Source organism: Hemibagrus wyckioides, linkage group LG03 (assembly GCF_019097595.1).
Source record: "Hemibagrus wyckioides isolate EC202008001 linkage group LG03, SWU_Hwy_1.0, whole genome shotgun sequence".
Lineage (NCBI taxonomy): Eukaryota > Metazoa > Chordata > Actinopteri > Siluriformes > Bagridae > Hemibagrus > Hemibagrus wyckioides.
This window is the reverse complement of record NC_080712.1, coordinates 15,532,923-15,550,941: the sequence shown is the minus strand read 5'-3', so window position 1 is coordinate 15,550,941 and position 18,019 is coordinate 15,532,923. Positions and strand designations below refer to the sequence as shown.

General features: G+C 37.5%; 2 protein-coding genes across 2 annotated transcripts; one reads left to right on the top strand and one right to left on the bottom strand.

The window, feature by feature from the left end:
* Positions 1-5,875, top strand: pdlim1 (PDZ and LIM domain 1 (elfin)). The gene is made up of 7 exons (XM_058386108.1): positions 1-208; positions 1,437-1,588; positions 1,916-2,000; positions 3,547-3,731; positions 3,890-4,035; positions 4,149-4,266; positions 5,006-5,875. Exons 1-7 carry the CDS (start codon positions 116-118, stop codon positions 5,190-5,192), a joined length of 966 nt encoding a protein of 321 aa, XP_058242091.1. The 5' UTR covers positions 1-115; the 3' UTR covers positions 5,193-5,875.
* A 3,685-nt stretch (positions 5,876-9,560) lies between these two features.
* On the bottom strand, positions 9,561-10,438 carry neurog3 (neurogenin 3). The gene has a single exon (XM_058386720.1). The coding sequence runs from the start codon at positions 10,213-10,215 to the stop codon at positions 9,628-9,630; it is 588 nt and encodes a 195-aa protein (XP_058242703.1). The 5' UTR covers positions 10,216-10,438; the 3' UTR covers positions 9,561-9,627.
* Between the last annotated feature and the right edge of the window lie 7,581 nt (positions 10,439-18,019).

Below are 18,019 nucleotides of genomic sequence, written 5' to 3'. Positions count from 1 at the left end.
ACCGCCCTGAGAGACTGAAGATACAGCGAAAGTTACACGTTTTGTATCGCAAACCTCGTTCGGGAGGATTAGACCTGTCCTGTGTGTTATTAAGCGTTTTTCATTGAAAAACAAAATGCCTCTGCGGATTGACTTGCAGGGTCCTGGACCTTGGGGATTTAGACTGGTCGGTGGTAAAGATTTCGAACAGCCCCTGACTATTTCACGGGTAAGTACAATGTATCACAAAAGCATGCTCTTTATCTGCGCTATAGTTATTGTAGAAAGGTTTTCTTTTCTTTATTTATTTAACTTTAGAGAAACCTTTATGCGAAGTGTTTTTCCCACAAGTGACATGTAGTCATGTAGCTCATTTAGCTAACTAATCTAGACTAATCTAATTCTAATAGAAGTTTTTATTATTGTTATTATTATTATTATTATTATTATTATTATTATTATTATTAAGAGCCAGATTCCTTGTGGTCTATAATAACAAGTAGGAGTTAGAGATATGTCTATTTGCCCCAATCCGTGTGTACTAAGAAATCCGAATAATGAGTGTAATGCCATTGTAGGCTATATCGCTAGCATGAAAGGGGTTTCAGAGATATTACACAGCCCTCACTTTTTCCATTAGCTAACAGTGGACGCTTCAGTGGAAATTTTTTCTGTGAAGTCAAAGTTTTTTTGTTTTTTTAGTGTGTGTGTGTGTGTGTGTGTGTGTGTGTGTGTTTTATTGCACACCTTCGTTGTTTAACAAGCCAAAGCCTTAGGATGACTCGTTGTTTTGGACACTACTGATAAGGGGAGGCTTGTTTCCTCTAACGTTTTAAGAAGGAAATCCTCTTGTGACAAGTGAAAGAATGACCAAGAAACCTTCTAGCACTGGTGAATTATATATTTGTTTATTTGTGCATTATTTATCTGAAAACAGTCTCTAAACAACGGCTCATCCAGTCCATGTTTCTATTCAGGTACAGCTTTAAAAACACCTGATCTAGGTAATGCTGCTGACAGTGCTGTTTGTGTGTGTGTGTGTGTGTGTGTGTTAAGAATTAAACTGTGGACTGGCTTGAAAAAAAGAAAAAGAAGAAACATCTGGTCTAAATTTAGTGATACACCAATCCTATTTTCAATACAACACCAATAGCCAAGCTTTGTGTTTCAGTGCACGTTTTCTGTCCCGCATTAACACACAACATCTGGGTTCCATGATCCCAATGACCCAATGGGAATTCTTAGGAACAAAAATTATACATGGAGAAATACCTTGTCAGGGGGCCCAAAATATATGCAGGTAGCCATGTGTGTCAGTCTGCATCAAATTGCTTTGTAGCTTTCAATATGCCAGTGGATGAATCTGACACATACTCATCTAACATTTCAGATTATTTATCAGTCAGCACCGATACAAAAACTCAGATTAAATGAATAGTGCCCACTTTATTCACCAGGTAACCCCAGGAAGTAAAGCAGCCCAGGCCAACCTCTGTATTGGTGACATTATTCTTGCTATTGATGGAGAGGCGACGGAGGGAATGACTCACCTGGAAGCCCAGAATAAGATCAAGGGTTGTATGGAAGAAATGGTGCTCTCCATAGACAGGTACACATCACAATAAATCTCTAATAGCCAAAGAGAGATCATTGAGTGAGTCTATATGATGTGTTGTTGGATGGTTAGTGGACTGCATTCTTTTTCTTTTTCTTTTTCTTTCTTTTTCTCCCAGTGGCTAGGGTTTATTCATACGTACAATGTTAGTGATCTTTTCAAAATGTAAACAATATTGAAATTAAATGCTTAATGAAGAGTCATTATGCATGTTTAAGGTAACTAGAGGTTTCCTGCTCTAGTATCGGGCCATTCTGTGTCTACTGTATTATCAAAGAGTTTTTCCCCCATTGAGGCTGTGCTTTTTTTTTCTTTCCTTAGATCAGAATCTAGAATGTGGTCTCCCCTCGTCTCTGAAGATGGGAAGACACATCCATATAAGATGAATCTGGCAACAGAATCGCAGGTACGTATTATTCTTGCTTGCAGTAGTTAATATTCCAAAGCACGGGAAAGAACTTTGACCTGGCCAGGCCTTTTACAATGACCTGTGAAGAGAATGAGATAGTCATAAAGTACAGAGCCTTTTTACATAGCAAGAAAAAAAAAACAAACAAAGGCAGGGAACAAAATGAAGTCATTATTTACATGCTAACAAACCATATCCATGGAGACAAAGGTTTATGAGCCAGACCAAGACGTAATGCAGCGTTTCTGCCAGTTCCTGCAGGCAAACCTAAAATTAAAGGTCAAAGAGTGAGCAAATGCCGGAAGTATGCATTTGTGGGAGAGTTGTACTGGGAATGTTTTAAAAGTTCAGAACTTTATACAGTGTTCTACATTTGATGTGCTTAAAGGATGCATTTGCTTCTAGCATTTCCGTAATGCTTTATTCATATTTGGTGTGTTATTAGACTTACATTAAGGCAGAGATATCAACTGAATCTTTAGATCAGTTAAGCCGTTGATAGACACCACGTTATTATATGCATATTCTCTTATTTTTATTTAGTAGAGTTTGTGGTTTTGAAGATTTTGAATGAAGACATTTAATTTAGATACATATTAGAGACATTAAGGGTGCGTCTCAGTCAGCTTTCTAGGTCCTGAATCAGCACATCATGTTCACAAGTTCAGGCACTGGCTCATTGCGCATTGGGACACTGACTCAATTTCTGTCTACATGACTACATACACAAATTGTGAAACATCACCACTGACACTTATCAGTAACAGACAGTACTGATTATTTTTCTGACATTATTTCATGTAAAGTACATTAATGAACATGCAGCGATTGTTGTGCTACATATCCTTGCAGCATTTCAAGCTAGTGTAATAGTTAAACTATGCTGGAAATGTCAAATAAAGGGAAGAAAAATCATATTAAGCAATCATTTGAGAGCTACAACAACGAGAACAAGCTACTCAACATTTAATGATGAAGTTGGCTGAGAGTCTGTCCGCCGTGCTTTCGAGCTGAGAGGCATCAGAAAGTATGACATTTCCAGTAACAGAACATAGTGCGCGTTGAAGCTCCCTGGTTTTTGGATTGTGTTGTGGGATTTTTTTTCAGGGAGTGAACATTCCAGTTCACTCGAAGGATTTTGCAATTGAGACATCTTTTTAAAATGTTCGACTCCCTGATCAGTGCCTGGAGTATTGAACTAGGAGCCAATCGAGAGACACTATTAGTGTTTTAGATTCACAGATGTACCTTAATCATTTGTTACCAAAAATTGGTAAATAGTGTGTGTTACACATTATGGATCATTGACTTATTACAGGACACACAACCATTTTAACATCTTTAAGTTTGGATGCAGGTAACTCTTAAAATTGTGGCACAATTTTCTGTTCATTTTAAAATTATTTAATTTTATATGCTTTTGGATGGATTGGTAGCTGTAGCGGAACCTTTCTTTTTTTGATAGGTGGTTTCTAAACCATGTTAATCACTTTGGTTGCACTTTCTCTTGAGACACTCTGACCACTTCCTTCATTTTCTATAGGAAGTGAAGCACATTGGTTCTGCTCACAACAGGAGTGCTCTCCCGTTCAGTTCTCCAGGCTCCAAGGTGGTTACAAGCCACTATAATAGTCCAGCAGGCTTGTACTCTTCTGATAACATCAAGAACTTTAACAGTGCTGTTGGTGGTGCCAAGCCCACTGTGACGTCCAACGAATCAAGTAATAAGTAAGAATTGCTTAGTGTCAAGTCTCAGTAATCACATTGTCCACCACAAAAGCAATTAGTTTAGTGGAAACTTGAAATTCATATAATTTTTACTATATAAATCTTTCTTTGTTACACTGCCAATTACATAGTTTACCTATTTTTTTGCTCGGTTTCAGTCCAGATCTCGCCAAGCCAGTCCAGCAGAAACCATCAATTGCTGTTGACTCCGAGGTGTATAAAATGCTGAACGAGAACCAAGAGTCAAATGAGCCTCCACGTCAGTCTGCATCATTCAAAGTCCTGCAGGAGATCCTTGAGACTGGTACTGCACTTTTTCTCATCATTTCTTGTACACCTATACTGTAGATCTCAGGCACCTTTTTGGGATAGCAAACCTTTGGAGCTGTAGCTTTTCTTTTCTGAATCTTTGCACAGGTGATTCTGACAAACCTTCTGGATTTAGAAGTGTGAAACCTCCCACTACAAAAATTGCTTCTTCCGTGGGCAGTACTGAGAAACTCTCCATCTGTGACAAATGTGGCTCAGGGATTGTGTAAGTTAACTTTTATGATATTAAGATTGTGTTTGAGGGGAGACAAAAAATGATGTAATCTGAAATAAGAAGGCTCCTTTGGTGGATTTCATACTGGGGACATTTGCTGAGATCTGAATCAGGATGTGATTGTTCCCGGCACTCATGCAGTGTTGGTCTGGTTTCAGATTCTATCGATGTCAAGTACATTTGCACTGATCTTGCATCATCACAATCTCATGTGTAGAACACATTTGACTTTTGGTGCTATTATGTGCAGTGAGGCACCACACATCTTCTCTGTCCCACAACATTCCCCTGCCACTCATGGTACATGTATGCTGTGGAAACGAATGATATTGTGATCAGCTAAAACACATGTGCAAGGTTACTTTTTCCAGTGCAGCTGAAATCAGACCACCTCCTTCAGGTAGTCTCGGGTTTGTTACCGCAGTGTACTTCCTTATTCACACGACCGCTTTCACATTATAAATTGTTCATGCAAACCACGTGTTTAAAACTAAACTGCCAGTGTGAAAGCACTCTTAATATTAAAAAAAAAACTTTCATGCGGTGGTGTTGCCACCTAGTGGAAGGTTGTGGAACTCGCATCATGGGCTTGTGTGTAATATACATTATCTTCTCCTATCTATTTAATATTTAGTTTGATTTACGTTAAAAACTTTGTTTAAAATTTCAATTGGACTATTTATTTTTGTTCTTTATATTTTAATGCAATACCCATTTTTTTTAAACATAGGGGAATGTTTGTCAAACTGCGAGATAAGTTCCGGCACCCTGAGTGCTACGTCTGCACTGACTGTGGAACAAACCTGAAACAGAAAGGACATTTTTTCGTCGAGGACAAGATTTACTGTGAGAAGCACGCACGTGAGAGAGTGACCCCTCCCGAGGGTTATGATGTCGTCACAGTCTTCCCAAAATAGACGCTTCACCAGTGATGCTTAAAAACTGCACATTGCCCTGTTTTGAGGAATTCTGTGCAATTTGGAAACACTTCATGCAGATAGTTTTTTTTTTTTTTTTTTCCCCCCCCCATTGGGTTTTGTCAGTATTTGGAAAAAGTAAACAGTTACAGCAACTCGAGTTAACGCACTAGATGAGTGCTCATCGTAATCAAGGAGAATATCTTCATGAAGTGCTTCTAATATAAGACATTCCAGTTTCTTAGACATTCCATATGTGAGGCAGTGGAACAAGTGCTTTGGTGCTTTAATTCTCTCCAGGTCCTTTGCGAAAATGCTAATATTAAAGGGGCAAGGTGCTACATTGCCTACAATTTTGCACTTACATATAAAGGAAAGTGTGAATGTTACAGTGGTAAACTGATGTTTTTTGGCACATTTACTGTAACTATAAAAGATTTGACTTTTGGGATTGTCAAAGATTTAGGGACCATCAATTTCATATTCCTGGAAAAGTGGAAAAATCTCAGTGCTTCAGCTTTCTCTGGAAACTACATATATGAGCAATAATACCAGATCATTTCATAATCTCATGTTTGGACTGTTTATTTCATGTAAAGTATCATGTCCTTGTTTCCAATCTCTGTTCTGCAACATTTTTTGTAATAAATGTGACTGAATTGAATAAATTCTTTTAATGCCAACTTGTCTACATGCTACTAAAGTTCTTCTAACTCAAAACAGTCCACCTCTCAACAGTTAATGCTGGTGTAGGGAATGTTTTCTTACTTTCGTATTCCAAAGTAGTTCCCTAACCGTGAAAATGTGTTCATTGAATCTCAATAGCAACTTTTAGAAAAGGCAATTTATAAATTACCTTAAAGATTTATTGTTAGGGCAAATTATGGAATATGTTTTACAGCATACAGGCTGTATGTGAAGGGAAAAAATAGTCAAATGTTTTACTGGACTCTGGGTCTCCCTGCCAATGGTCATATCTAACTGTGATCTGGGAAGTCTCACTCACCCCTCTATGTAATACTTCTCATGAGCCTGACCAAGCTGCTCCAAAGAAATTCTCCTCCAGTCCATTTTGCCATCATTCTGATCACTGTGGATTTCAAATTAATGGCTTGATGATGCTTGAAAAAAAAACACATTTGGACAGCAGTGACTTTTAATATACAGTTCTAATCACATTTGCATCTTTATGCATAAAGCTATTTAAGAGAACACATTTTCATGGGGCATTTAAACACAGGTGCATGGGGTCAGAACAAGACAGGTAAAGTCACATTCCTGGCCTCCATTTCACAGAGCTCTTTGGGAAACTCTGGCTTGTTTTTCTTTTCACAATCCAGCAGTCAAATTAAGGATAAGTCTCACAGTCTAGATTTTTTTTCCCCCTCAGGATGATTTCTAGTTGGATTTTTTTTTCCTGTATAAAAATATGACTGCTTAATTTTATGTAGCTTAATTGTGTATAATTTCTGTAGGATTTGAAAGGGCTATCATGACTTAAAAGCAACAAGATATTTTTCAACAGTTACGTATGGAACACATTGCTGAACACATCAGTCCTGAGGATTCAAGGAAATGGAAGGTTTTATCACACATTGTAGCTTCTTAAAAGATTTGCTTCACTTTTAAACTAGTATACTCCTGCCATAATTAGCAGGCCAAGGCAGGCTTGCAAAAGAGTTACAACTATATCATTCTTTTTTTTTTTTCCATGTTTGGCAGCATATCTGGCATACCTGTCAGCATTTTGATTGTATCTTCCACATTACTCTTCACATCGGGATAAACAGTTTGTCACTGTTCCTTTTGTTGTTGTTGTAAAGGTCCTAGATATGTGTACCTAAGCATCAAGGTCTTGATCGGTTTCTGGTCCTTCACATGTCCACACAAACTTTTACTTATATTTCCCATAAAAATAGAAAAGGTCATAAAGTCAAACTGATTAAAAAATGTGTATGTAAAAATGTTAAGTATAAGGGGCTCTGTGGTCTCAGGGATTTCAAGCAGTACATAAGGGCTATACATAATATAAACAGTTTTAGCAGATAGAGGGCCAATGCTTAAAAATTTCTTTGTGAACAATTAAAAAAAATCAATAAATATTAAACAAATCAATAAAAATATTATTTCAATTCAAACGTGTGAAACTACACAAAGGTTTTAGGCTTGTTTCTTTGCCTAATCATTTCATCCGCTTGAACACGGTAAGCTGACTACCACAAATTACATTATAATAATAACAAAAATGCAAGTGATCATATACTACCATTTAAAACGTGAACTGAGGTTCAGTTTCAGATAAAAAACTTAGTTTTTTTCTGTCTTAATTTGACAGTTTCAAACTTCTTGCTCTTATAAAGGAAACTGGAGAAGTTAAAATCCTGATTGTATTTATTGACCAAATTATCAAACCTCAGTCCGAAGTTACTGATCAAAACAATTTTGATTTTCATCCTCATAAAATCATGTGATTATTATTATCTCAAAATATATTTTTAAACTGAAAGAGGAAAAGGTCTTTCTGCATTGGCTTATTTTTATTTTATTTTATTTTATTTTATTTTATTTTATTTTATTTTATCCTATCTATCTATCTATCTATCTATCTATCTATCTATCTATCTATCTATCTATCTATCTATCTATCTATCTATCTATCTCATCATTGGACTAAAACTGAAGGTTAGGTATGGTTCTGCACTCAAACACAACAAATTCACTGACTTCTTTAAGTATAAATCACATAAACCACTGTTTGAGACGTGGGTAGAAGCAGACCACTGTGTCCTGAAGTGCAAAAATAATATCAATCTTTCACTGTTTCTGAGTAAACACAACATTTAACATTTACCATGTCACAGAAAGGCAAAGAGGATGCGCTGATGAAAGATGAATTAAATTCATTTTTGTCAAATTGACTCATACATTTGTAAAATTGCATCCAAAAAATTAAACATTGATTGTTGGGTTGCAAACCTCCTGTGAATCTACACTCTTAAAATATTTAAACCCATTCTGGGGGAGTCTGTAACTGTAAAACTAGGGTTTTAGAACATTTTTCAGTGAATTATCCAGTGAGCATATGCCATAACTGGGTAATCACATTCCAGGGATTTAAAAAAAAAGTTAGGTAAACAGTTTTGGTACTTGGTTCAAGAATTATTTAAAGTTTTATCAAATAGGATAGAAACCTATTCCATAGAATCCTTGAATCTTATTTTTTGCAGCTCCACACATTACCATTCACTGCTAGAGATTTATTCACTATATCAGAATTTATAGTAAAAAAAAAATCCAAACAAGGTACGGCACACATTTTTACATTGTTTTTAATTTTTAAGAATGTACAGTGAGTGTCTTGTAGATAGAGATGGTTATGGTTCATGTTATCTGTGATGCACCTGGTTTGGTACTTCTTGTACAGAGGCTTTACATGATGAGGCATAGCAGATGTCAAACACATTGACCCTGCTGTGACTGACTGGCCCCTGGATACCACTTTGTCAGATGCCTTTTCTAGTATAGAAGCCACCACACTTTGACTTGACTTTCTGTATTCTGTAAACATCCAACACATTTTCTAAAATATGTACATTTACCATTAAGAGGTACTCCAACTCCTTCGCCATTTCCTTTGTTGTTGTCTTTGGGTTCAGTTAAATTGTTTTGAATTTGTTCAGTTCAGAGATTATTTGTACATCCTTCCTGAATGATGCAGTGTCTCTGTGGTGCAAAGAGTTTTAAATTTGTATAAAATTGTTTGCTCCTATAAACTCTGAAATAGGGAATACATTTCTGCATAAGTGATTATTTTAAAATGACCTCATTGACTTGCCAAAATAAATGGATGTTAACATGAAATCCATGGCATTGCAAAAAAAAAAAAAAGAGAGTGATTTAATATTATAAGCATATGTATATGTAATCATGTGGCCTTTATTTAACTATAGAGACACATTTAACTAGTGGCTTGGACATGGCCAGGCCCAGGGATGTATCTCATTTGCTCCAGGCAATGCTCCACTGTTGCAACTGACCCTTACAGTGTCAGCAAACTGGTGACTTCAGCCCTAACAATACTGAATATATTTAAAATAGCACACTAAGACTGTGAAAAGATTAAGCCAAACTGCAATAATTACAACTAACTTAACTATTTTATAATTTGAGATATTAATTCCCACACAGTGTATGAGTATTGAAGGCAAACTATAAAAAGATGTATGGTCACAGAGTAAATATCTACAACAAATAACAGATTAAAGCATTATTATTTCACCTCAAAGTTTATTTGAATGTGGAAATGTATACACATCTAATTCTTGAATGATCTATTGCAAAAAAAAAAAAAAAACAGAACACGGAATATTGGGAAGGAGTGAAGCGCAAAAGTTCATGTAAGAGACGAGATATTCCCGTTAATTCAGTGAAAGCATCACAAAGTGCAGCTACTAATGCCCTGGTGTGAAAAACGATCAAATCCTTTACTCATAAATACATCGTCTTTATCGCATCCAAATGCCAGATGTTGTATAAAAGTGCAGTCAAATTCTTCCAGTAGCAGATCTGTGTAGTAAGTTTGCGCTCCGGTCCAGCTCGCTAAAGAGTTGCTTGCAGAGGTGCAGTATAAAGTGAGTGAACCGGATGCATGTGGATGTTCATCATTAATATCCAGACCTGGTGTGTGTCCCACGTGCTCGGTAATTCTGAGAGTTTCCGTCAGTGCCCAGATATAATTGTGCGCAAATCTTAAGGTCTCTATTTTTGTTAGCTTGGCGTCATCGGGGAACGTGGGAAGCACTCTCCTCAGCGCGTCTAGAGCAGAATTAAGATTGTGCATACGATGTCTTTCCCTGTCGTTCGCTTTCGCCCTACGATTTCCACAAGCGGAGAGCTTTGTCTTCAACTGGCTTTTTATTGATTTTCTTCTGCATGGCGTGAGTGAAAACGCATTATTTTTTGGCGCTTTGCCGTGCTGGTCGGGTTCACTGACGGTCGAGATGACTGACCTTTCTTTGGTCATGCTTGCTCCAGTTGAGTGAACGTAAGAGGCACGTGCCTTGGTTGTCTCCACTGATGCGCGCGCCGACTTGGGGAACACGCTGTAAAGTTAAACAATATGTCAATATGCTGGAAAAACAAAGAAAACACTTAACATCAAAATATAAATCTATTTAAACACAATACCATCTTACCTTATAAAGAGTAGCAAGTCTTACTGGGCTGAGTGATAGACTCAGTACAGATCTTATCCACTGTATATAAATACACAAGGACAATAGGGACGTGACGCGCCCTCTGCTTCATTTGTGTTCCTTTTATCCAATCTGCATGTGTGGATTGTGTGTAGAGAGCTCATGACCAATCAGACTTGCTCAAGCACTTTCTTGTGTTAACCTACTATATTACTTTATATTTTTGGTCCTTTTCTGACATAGAGGTTCGCGCAATTTCAAAGTCATTTGATTGCAAACTTGGCTCATTGCAAACACATTATTCCAAAATGATAACAGTTTTTGCTCAGAATGTAAATTGTTTTCCAAGAGTATATATTGATGAAAAACATATAAATATATCATATTGTCAATAAATGCGACTAGGTTAATTGTAGTCTGTACGCATTCGTCTCCAAATCAGAGCGCATTGGAGACCTGCGATGCTTTATAAGAATGCATTAAGATAAGATATTGTCTACATAAATTAGCATTTACAGAATTACTCATGAAAATGATTCTAGGTTAGGATTACATGAAAAACAACAATTGTTTTTTCCCTAACGATTAACCAAGTTAAAACCCTGTTTTAAAATTTACTGCGTCATGCGCAAAAAAAAAACCCAACCTATTTAATTGTGCTCATAGTCTGTTTTCGACTAAAAATGATGTAGAAATATCTTTGGGTGAAGATGTTTTTAAAGAGATATATCAGCCTAATTGCTGATCAACACAATAAACACACTTCTTTTCCAACTTGGATGAATAAAGTGGCGTGCGCCCTGTGGTCTCCAAATTGCTCCAAATTGTTTACTAAGGCCAGTGCGCAGTTTGTCTTTATTCGTAGTTGAGGATAAAAGACCTTCAAAGGTGAATGATTGGCCTAAGTTTACTCTCTGCTATAAGTCTTGATAAATCTTAGTTTATAGGACAGACGTCAGTGTGTTTCTGTGGACAAAAAATATTTGCCAATGTAGACGACATCTCCGCAAAAGCACTCATCTACAGTCTAACTAAATATGTATTTTGTAGGGTATCTGATAACCATATGCTTTCAATAAACTAGACAAATAAGTCAGGGAGATATGGGATGTTGTCGTGCTGTTATAAAAAGCCTTGAAATAATCCAAAGTAAACCAAATCTCGCCGCTTTACAAATAGCAATTGATGCCAGATCCATGTTCGGATAACGCAGACAGGTGTGAGTTTGGGGCTGTCAGATTTGTCGTCCGATTTTTTATCAGTGCCGTGTAATATCCTGCTTGTTATGCAAAGTATGGGCAAACACAGGAGAGCAGTTGCTGTGGAAATCGGAGATATCGGCAAAGAGTTGGTCCGAACGCGATTTAACAATATTTAACAATAAACGAGACTTACTCGAGAGCAGGTGATACCTGCCCTCAGCTCCTTGATTAATACTTCCTCAACTACTCCACTTTGCAATCTGTTGTAATTCTATATTAAATCTATTTATTATTATTTTAGCAAACAGAAGTACCAGGTGGGGCTTTATTTTCATCCTCAGCTTTTGTTTGAAGGAGGCCAATGAAGAGGCCAATGAAAGACTGAAAACTCGCTGACCAGCTTTTTGCCATCCATTTGTCCTAAACTGGCAGACAAGCTATTGAAATCTTCCCTCTTGTTCAGACACGGGAAAAGGCTGTATATAAAGAAGAAAAGGAAACTTCTCTCCGGAGGAGAAAAAAAACACACAACTTAAAACATTTAATTGCAACCCGGATGCCATATGTACACCACTTGTACAAAAAACTCAAACAATGTCAACTCTTTTGTGAGCTAAAACGTGCGCTTTTGGAGACGTGTGCGCTTTTGGAAAGGTGTGCGCATCGAGATCAGAATGACCTTGAGTACACTTCTTGGAAGAACTAATGCTAGTTTAATGTGCTGTCGAGGTTCCTTTTAGAGTCGGTCTATTGTACTATAACGCATATGCTTGTGATGACCGAATACACCAATTATAAGTGAATAGCTAAGAGCACTTTGGTAAACCTCTGTTTCGTTTAAGCACTTGGGGCTACACAGATTAATCAAGCTTTAACGTTGCGAATGATTGTTTATTCAAACCAAGGAGTTTCGACATCGGGCCCCATTTGAGCAGCATATAGTGCCTCTAATTAATTTCTATTTTCAAAATATTTATATTCTTATTAGGGTATGTTTTTTTCATTTTCAAATTTTATGCAACAGCATGCACAGAGAACACAGAGTACCCCCAGGAACACACCAGAAAAGGAGCATTTTAATTATAGAAAGCAGTTCACCTAAATCACTGACCACATTTGTACATTTATGTTTTCATGTTTATTTTTTTAAATGTTTGTGGGGGGAAAATAAACAAATAGCATTCTTGATATAGTAACCGCTTTGTAAAACAAGAAGAAGAAGAAGAAGAAGAAGAAGAAGAAGAAGTCAATTAATATAAAATTCTGGATGTTAACAAAGACGGTGAATAATTCTTTTTTTTGTATATATATATATATATATATATATATATATATATATATATATATATATATATATATATATATACACACACACAATATTTTAATAAGAGATATTATTCTACGGATAACGTAACCTATATTAGAGAAAGGTGACATTTAAAAATAAAAAAACAAAAAGTACACTCTGCTGTTTATTTGTGTCAATCTGTCCTAGTCAGTGTCGCAGTGCATATGGAGCCTATGCCAGGAACACTGGGTCTAAGGCAAGAATACACCCTTGGATGGGCCGCAATACACACACACACATTTAGGTGGCCAGCCTGCCTTGCATGCATGGCTTTGGGAGGTAGAAGGAAACAACAGAACCCATTGGTAACATACATGCACAATGCAGAACTGGGGGCAGAACTGGAGCAATTCTACCCACTGGGCCATGTCACCAGGTTATTTTGCCATATTTTTCATTTTCATTTTATGCAATTTGCATACATACATTCAAAAATAGCCTATCAGAGCTTATAATTACCAATCATTCAGTTTAATGTTGTAATCCTCACACACATACCTGAAACTACATTGTATTTCATAAAAGATCAGTATGAATATCAGTTAAATCGGGTGTCAAACTCATGACCCGTGAAAAATAGTATTGAATTAGTCCAAAATAACAATTTTGAGTTGTAACGAGATTCAAGGAGCTGGGAGATGGGAGAGAGATCATTAAGCCGGAGGTACGAGACAACAACAAAATGAAAATGAAGTGCAGCTAGATATTAATAAGAAGTGCTTATTGTATTGTGCTCCATGCGTATATGAGAGGAATCACCATGCGCATGGGAAAAAAGTCTATCTATCTATCTATCTATCTATCTGAATATGTATGTATCTATTATTAATTATATATGTATTAATTAGGCTACTGTATGTATTCTCATCTTTTTTCTTTTTCCTTAAATAGAATGGTCCTTTTGCACGAGTTTTAATTATTATGCATAATGTACATGAAGGCAGTTCTACAGTTCTATAATTTTTACTAAGTAAAACAGATTTAATGGTAAGAACTCTAATTGTTATTAAATATGAAGTCATATGACTATTAGATTTTAACTGCAGACCTGTAGCACAGCGACCTCACGCGTTCTTCACGCGCTACTGTAACGCATACTAGCTCTCAAATGATTTTCTTACCGTGATATATTTATGATATGTTTAAAACATTTATATTAGGGGTTGCACAGATAGTATTTTTAAACTGTAATTAAAAATGTATGCTTTGTATAAATGCTATTTTTTCATGAAAACTATTCCGTTCAATGCAATACATTTACTATGATATCAAATTAAAAAATTTCAATTAACCCCCAGGTTCCAATCCTAGCTCCTGAAGTACCCTATGTCCTACACATTTTAATGTTTCCCTGCTCCCAACATACCTGGTTTAGTTAATCTCTTCTTTAAAAAACCCTTTTTTTCAGTAAAAAAAATGTTGACAGGAATGCATACAATAGAATAGTTTTCACAGAATCATCCTAATGTTGTTACAAGTCCTAGGTTTTTGGTGTTCTTTGGTAGAAAATGTCTGTAAAGTCTTGGTTTCCCGGGTTTCCCAGGAAAAAAGGATTCATTTATGGTGATGTATTGATTCGCCCGAGAGCCATTCATTCACGGTATGGCAATACACGCTCTAACACTTATTACTTTTCTCACATGATGGAGAATAACCTTGTGTTCCAGCAGAATAGAGTCATCTGGCTGCCAACATATACAAAGCAAGTTTATCACTTGAGCTTGCCATGGCCGTTCTCCAACTATTTTTTCCGATCACTAGTGAAAGTCAGGTTTCAGAGACACACATTTCAGTTTTTTGTGGCATTGTGGCAGATGGAGGCCCCTGCCCCTTCTAGTAAGCCCTAAAACGTCTATGATCCCCCGAAGTGCCTGGCATGCTAACCACATGCCCCCTGTGCCCCTGTGGCACCACACTACTCCCTATACCAAGTAAGGGTGTCCATGGTAACTGTCTGTCTCTGTAGGGGCACTGCTTTCAGGCTGCCCCATTTTGTTAGAAAAGCTTTGCAGTTCCAGCAAATGAGAGAGTGTGCCCCTCTTGTAAGACAAAGACATGACTTGTTGTGGAGTGTGCTGTTCTAGCCATAGGCTAATATGCCATTTATGAAAAGCTTGTAGTTCCAGCAAGCCCAAAGGGACTTCCACTGAAGCTGACATAAACAATCCTACCATCCTTAACGCAAGCTGGTACCACACATAGCAACCAGGTAGAATCTAATTTGCCAGCATAATAATGCCTGCCACACAAAGATTATAATTAGGTACCAAACTGTGGTATACAGTTTATTAATAATAATAAAAAATAAATAAATAAATAAATAATAATAATAATAATACTTATTAATGAATCAGTGAATGAATGAATCAATCAATTATCATTAATTAATGAATAGTGTGGTGATAAGATGGCTTCAAGAAACAACAAACAAGAGTGGCTTCAGAAATAGGTGTGGTGAGAGGAAGCAGGAAAGAGTAGACTTTGAATCTGAAGCCTGTCAAAGACAAATTTAAAAAAAACACCTGTTTTATGATATAATTGTCACATAAACATAGATAAGATGCAGATCTTGCTACATGGCATAAAGAAAATCTAGTAACCTTTTCAAATGGATATGATAATCTATAGAAACTTTTTCAGCCCTCAGAATTGGATAGAAATTGCCCTTCATTTTCCTTGGAACATACAAGTACATTAAGTAAACCCCTTGTATTTTGGAAACATGTGGTTTACATTTATAATCTTGTCTGTGTCAAAGAGAGAATGTTCTTCTTGGGCCAGAAGAACACCTTCATTGAGGTCTGAATAAAGCCCTGTAACATTGATGTTAACTTACAAATCTGAAATAATCACTGCATAATAAGCAATATTTCTGCCTTTAAGCATCCCAGCTCTATGGGACACTTTTGTGGTGGTCTACACTGTTTAAGGCTCACCATAGGAGATGGAAAAGAGTGTGTGTGTGTGTGTGGGGGGGGTCCTAGGGGGTCAAACAACTGCGGATGTCGGCATGCTGAAACAGATTGTAGGAATCTTAAAGCCGTGCATGGATGGCCCATATGGCCTTGCAGATTTCATGATTTTTAGACCAGTGCTATCCTCTCTAGGGCCTCATTGGCAGCAGGCCCAAACACTGACCTTGGTACCCAGTGCAGATTTCATACTGTTGTTTTGAAAACCCAGCAAAGCAGATTGTATGAACCACACCTGGCAGTGTGTGGAACCCACAGTGGCAAACGGTCACCCCATATCCTGACCTAGCCATCACCCTGCAGAGGAATCTACTTCTGTAGAATGGGCTGTTTGGTTCAATGCTAGCGATAAATAAAAAAAAGGTTGTGAGTCTGCCTTCACCAGTTGTTTATCTACAAGTCCAAAGGAATCTGGACATGGCTGTAGAATTTGCATCCTTGTGTTCTTCCTGTAACTAGTATTTGGTCTACAAAAGAGTTTAGTTGAAAAACATTAATCCTGGAGTTGAAATCCAGCTAATGGTGCATGCTTAGTAGCTTAGAGTACGATTAAACAGAGGAAAGCTATGCCAGCAACATTTAGCCACAGGCCTGATGTTTGGTTAGACAGTACAGTATATGGAATATTCTGAACAGTTAAAAGTGACATACACCGATCAGGCATAACATTATGAGCAGTGACAGGAAGAAGTAAATAACACTGATTATCTCCTCATCATGGCACCTGTTAGTGGGTGGGATATATTAGGCATTCAAGTGAACATTTTGTCTTCAAAGTTGATGTGTTAGAAGCAGGAAAAATGGGCAAACGGTTTGGTAGTACCTGAAGTAGCAAAGGCTACAGCAGGGGGCAGAGCACTTTCTTACAAAGCCCCACAGTTATGGAACAGCCTTCCAATTACTGTTCAGACACAGTCTCAATGTTTAGGTCTAGACTGAAGACACGTTTGATCAGTCAATCTTTCAATGTATAGTTTGTCTAAGGTAAAGGAGCAGATCTGGAAGGTTCATGGGCATAGAGTTTTTGGTGTACTGGGATGCTTGGATGCTGTCGCCCTACCACCATCGCAAGTCACTCAGGTTTGCTATCTGTGAAGTGGTTGGACACTTTATGTCCTGGAAAGCCTTTATGTCTGTCACCTTCTGGCTCTCCCTTTTAGTTATGCTGTTATAGCTAGGCTTGCCGGAGTCCCTGCCTGCACTTTACACATAATCTATATTGTCTTTAAACATCACATGATCACAAGCATACTTAATATCTTTCTGTCTCTCTCTGTCTTTGTTGAGCTATACATCCCACTCCAGAGCTCCCAGTGTTCTGAGTTTCCACTGGCTCCACCCTGGGTGGAGTGTCGTCGCTTGGTGGTGCTCTGTGATGCTGTGAATGGATCTATGTGGACAGCCTGTGACCAGGAGACAGCCATGGACAGAGCCACTTGGGGACTGTCACACCGTCACGGATCTGCCGTTAAATCTGTCAGGTTGTGACAGCAAGGAATTAGTGTCTGTAATAAACTCAGAAACTACACTGACCTAATTGTTCCCCACAAGCCTTTGGTTGCTGTTGTTGAAAGGACATTATTTACTACTGAAATGAGGATGGGTTCCCTTCTGAGCCTGGCTCCACTCAAGGTTTCTTCCTCATATCATGACAGGGAGTTTTTCCTTGCCACTGTCGCCGCAGGCTTGCTCATTGCGGATAAAAATAGTAAATTTAATTTTATTTTTTTCCTTCTCTGTTTCTATACTTCTGTAAAGCTGCTTTGAGACAATGTCTATTGTTAAAAGCATTATACAAATAAATTAAATTGAAATTGAATCGAATTGAACAAGCTTAAGGATTTGAGGGAGTTTGACAAGGGCCAAATTGTGATGGCTAGACAACTGGATCTCCAAAACTGTAGCTTTTGTGGGGTGTTCCCGGTCTGCAGTGGTAGGTACCTATCAAAAGTGGTTGAAGGAAGGAACAGTGGTGAGTCGTCATCAGGGTCATGGGAGGCCAAGGCTTGTTGATGTCTGTGTGATCCGATCCAACAGACAAGCTACTGTTGCTGTAATTGCTGAAGAAGTTAACCCTGGTTCTGATAGAAAGGTGTCAGAATACACAGAG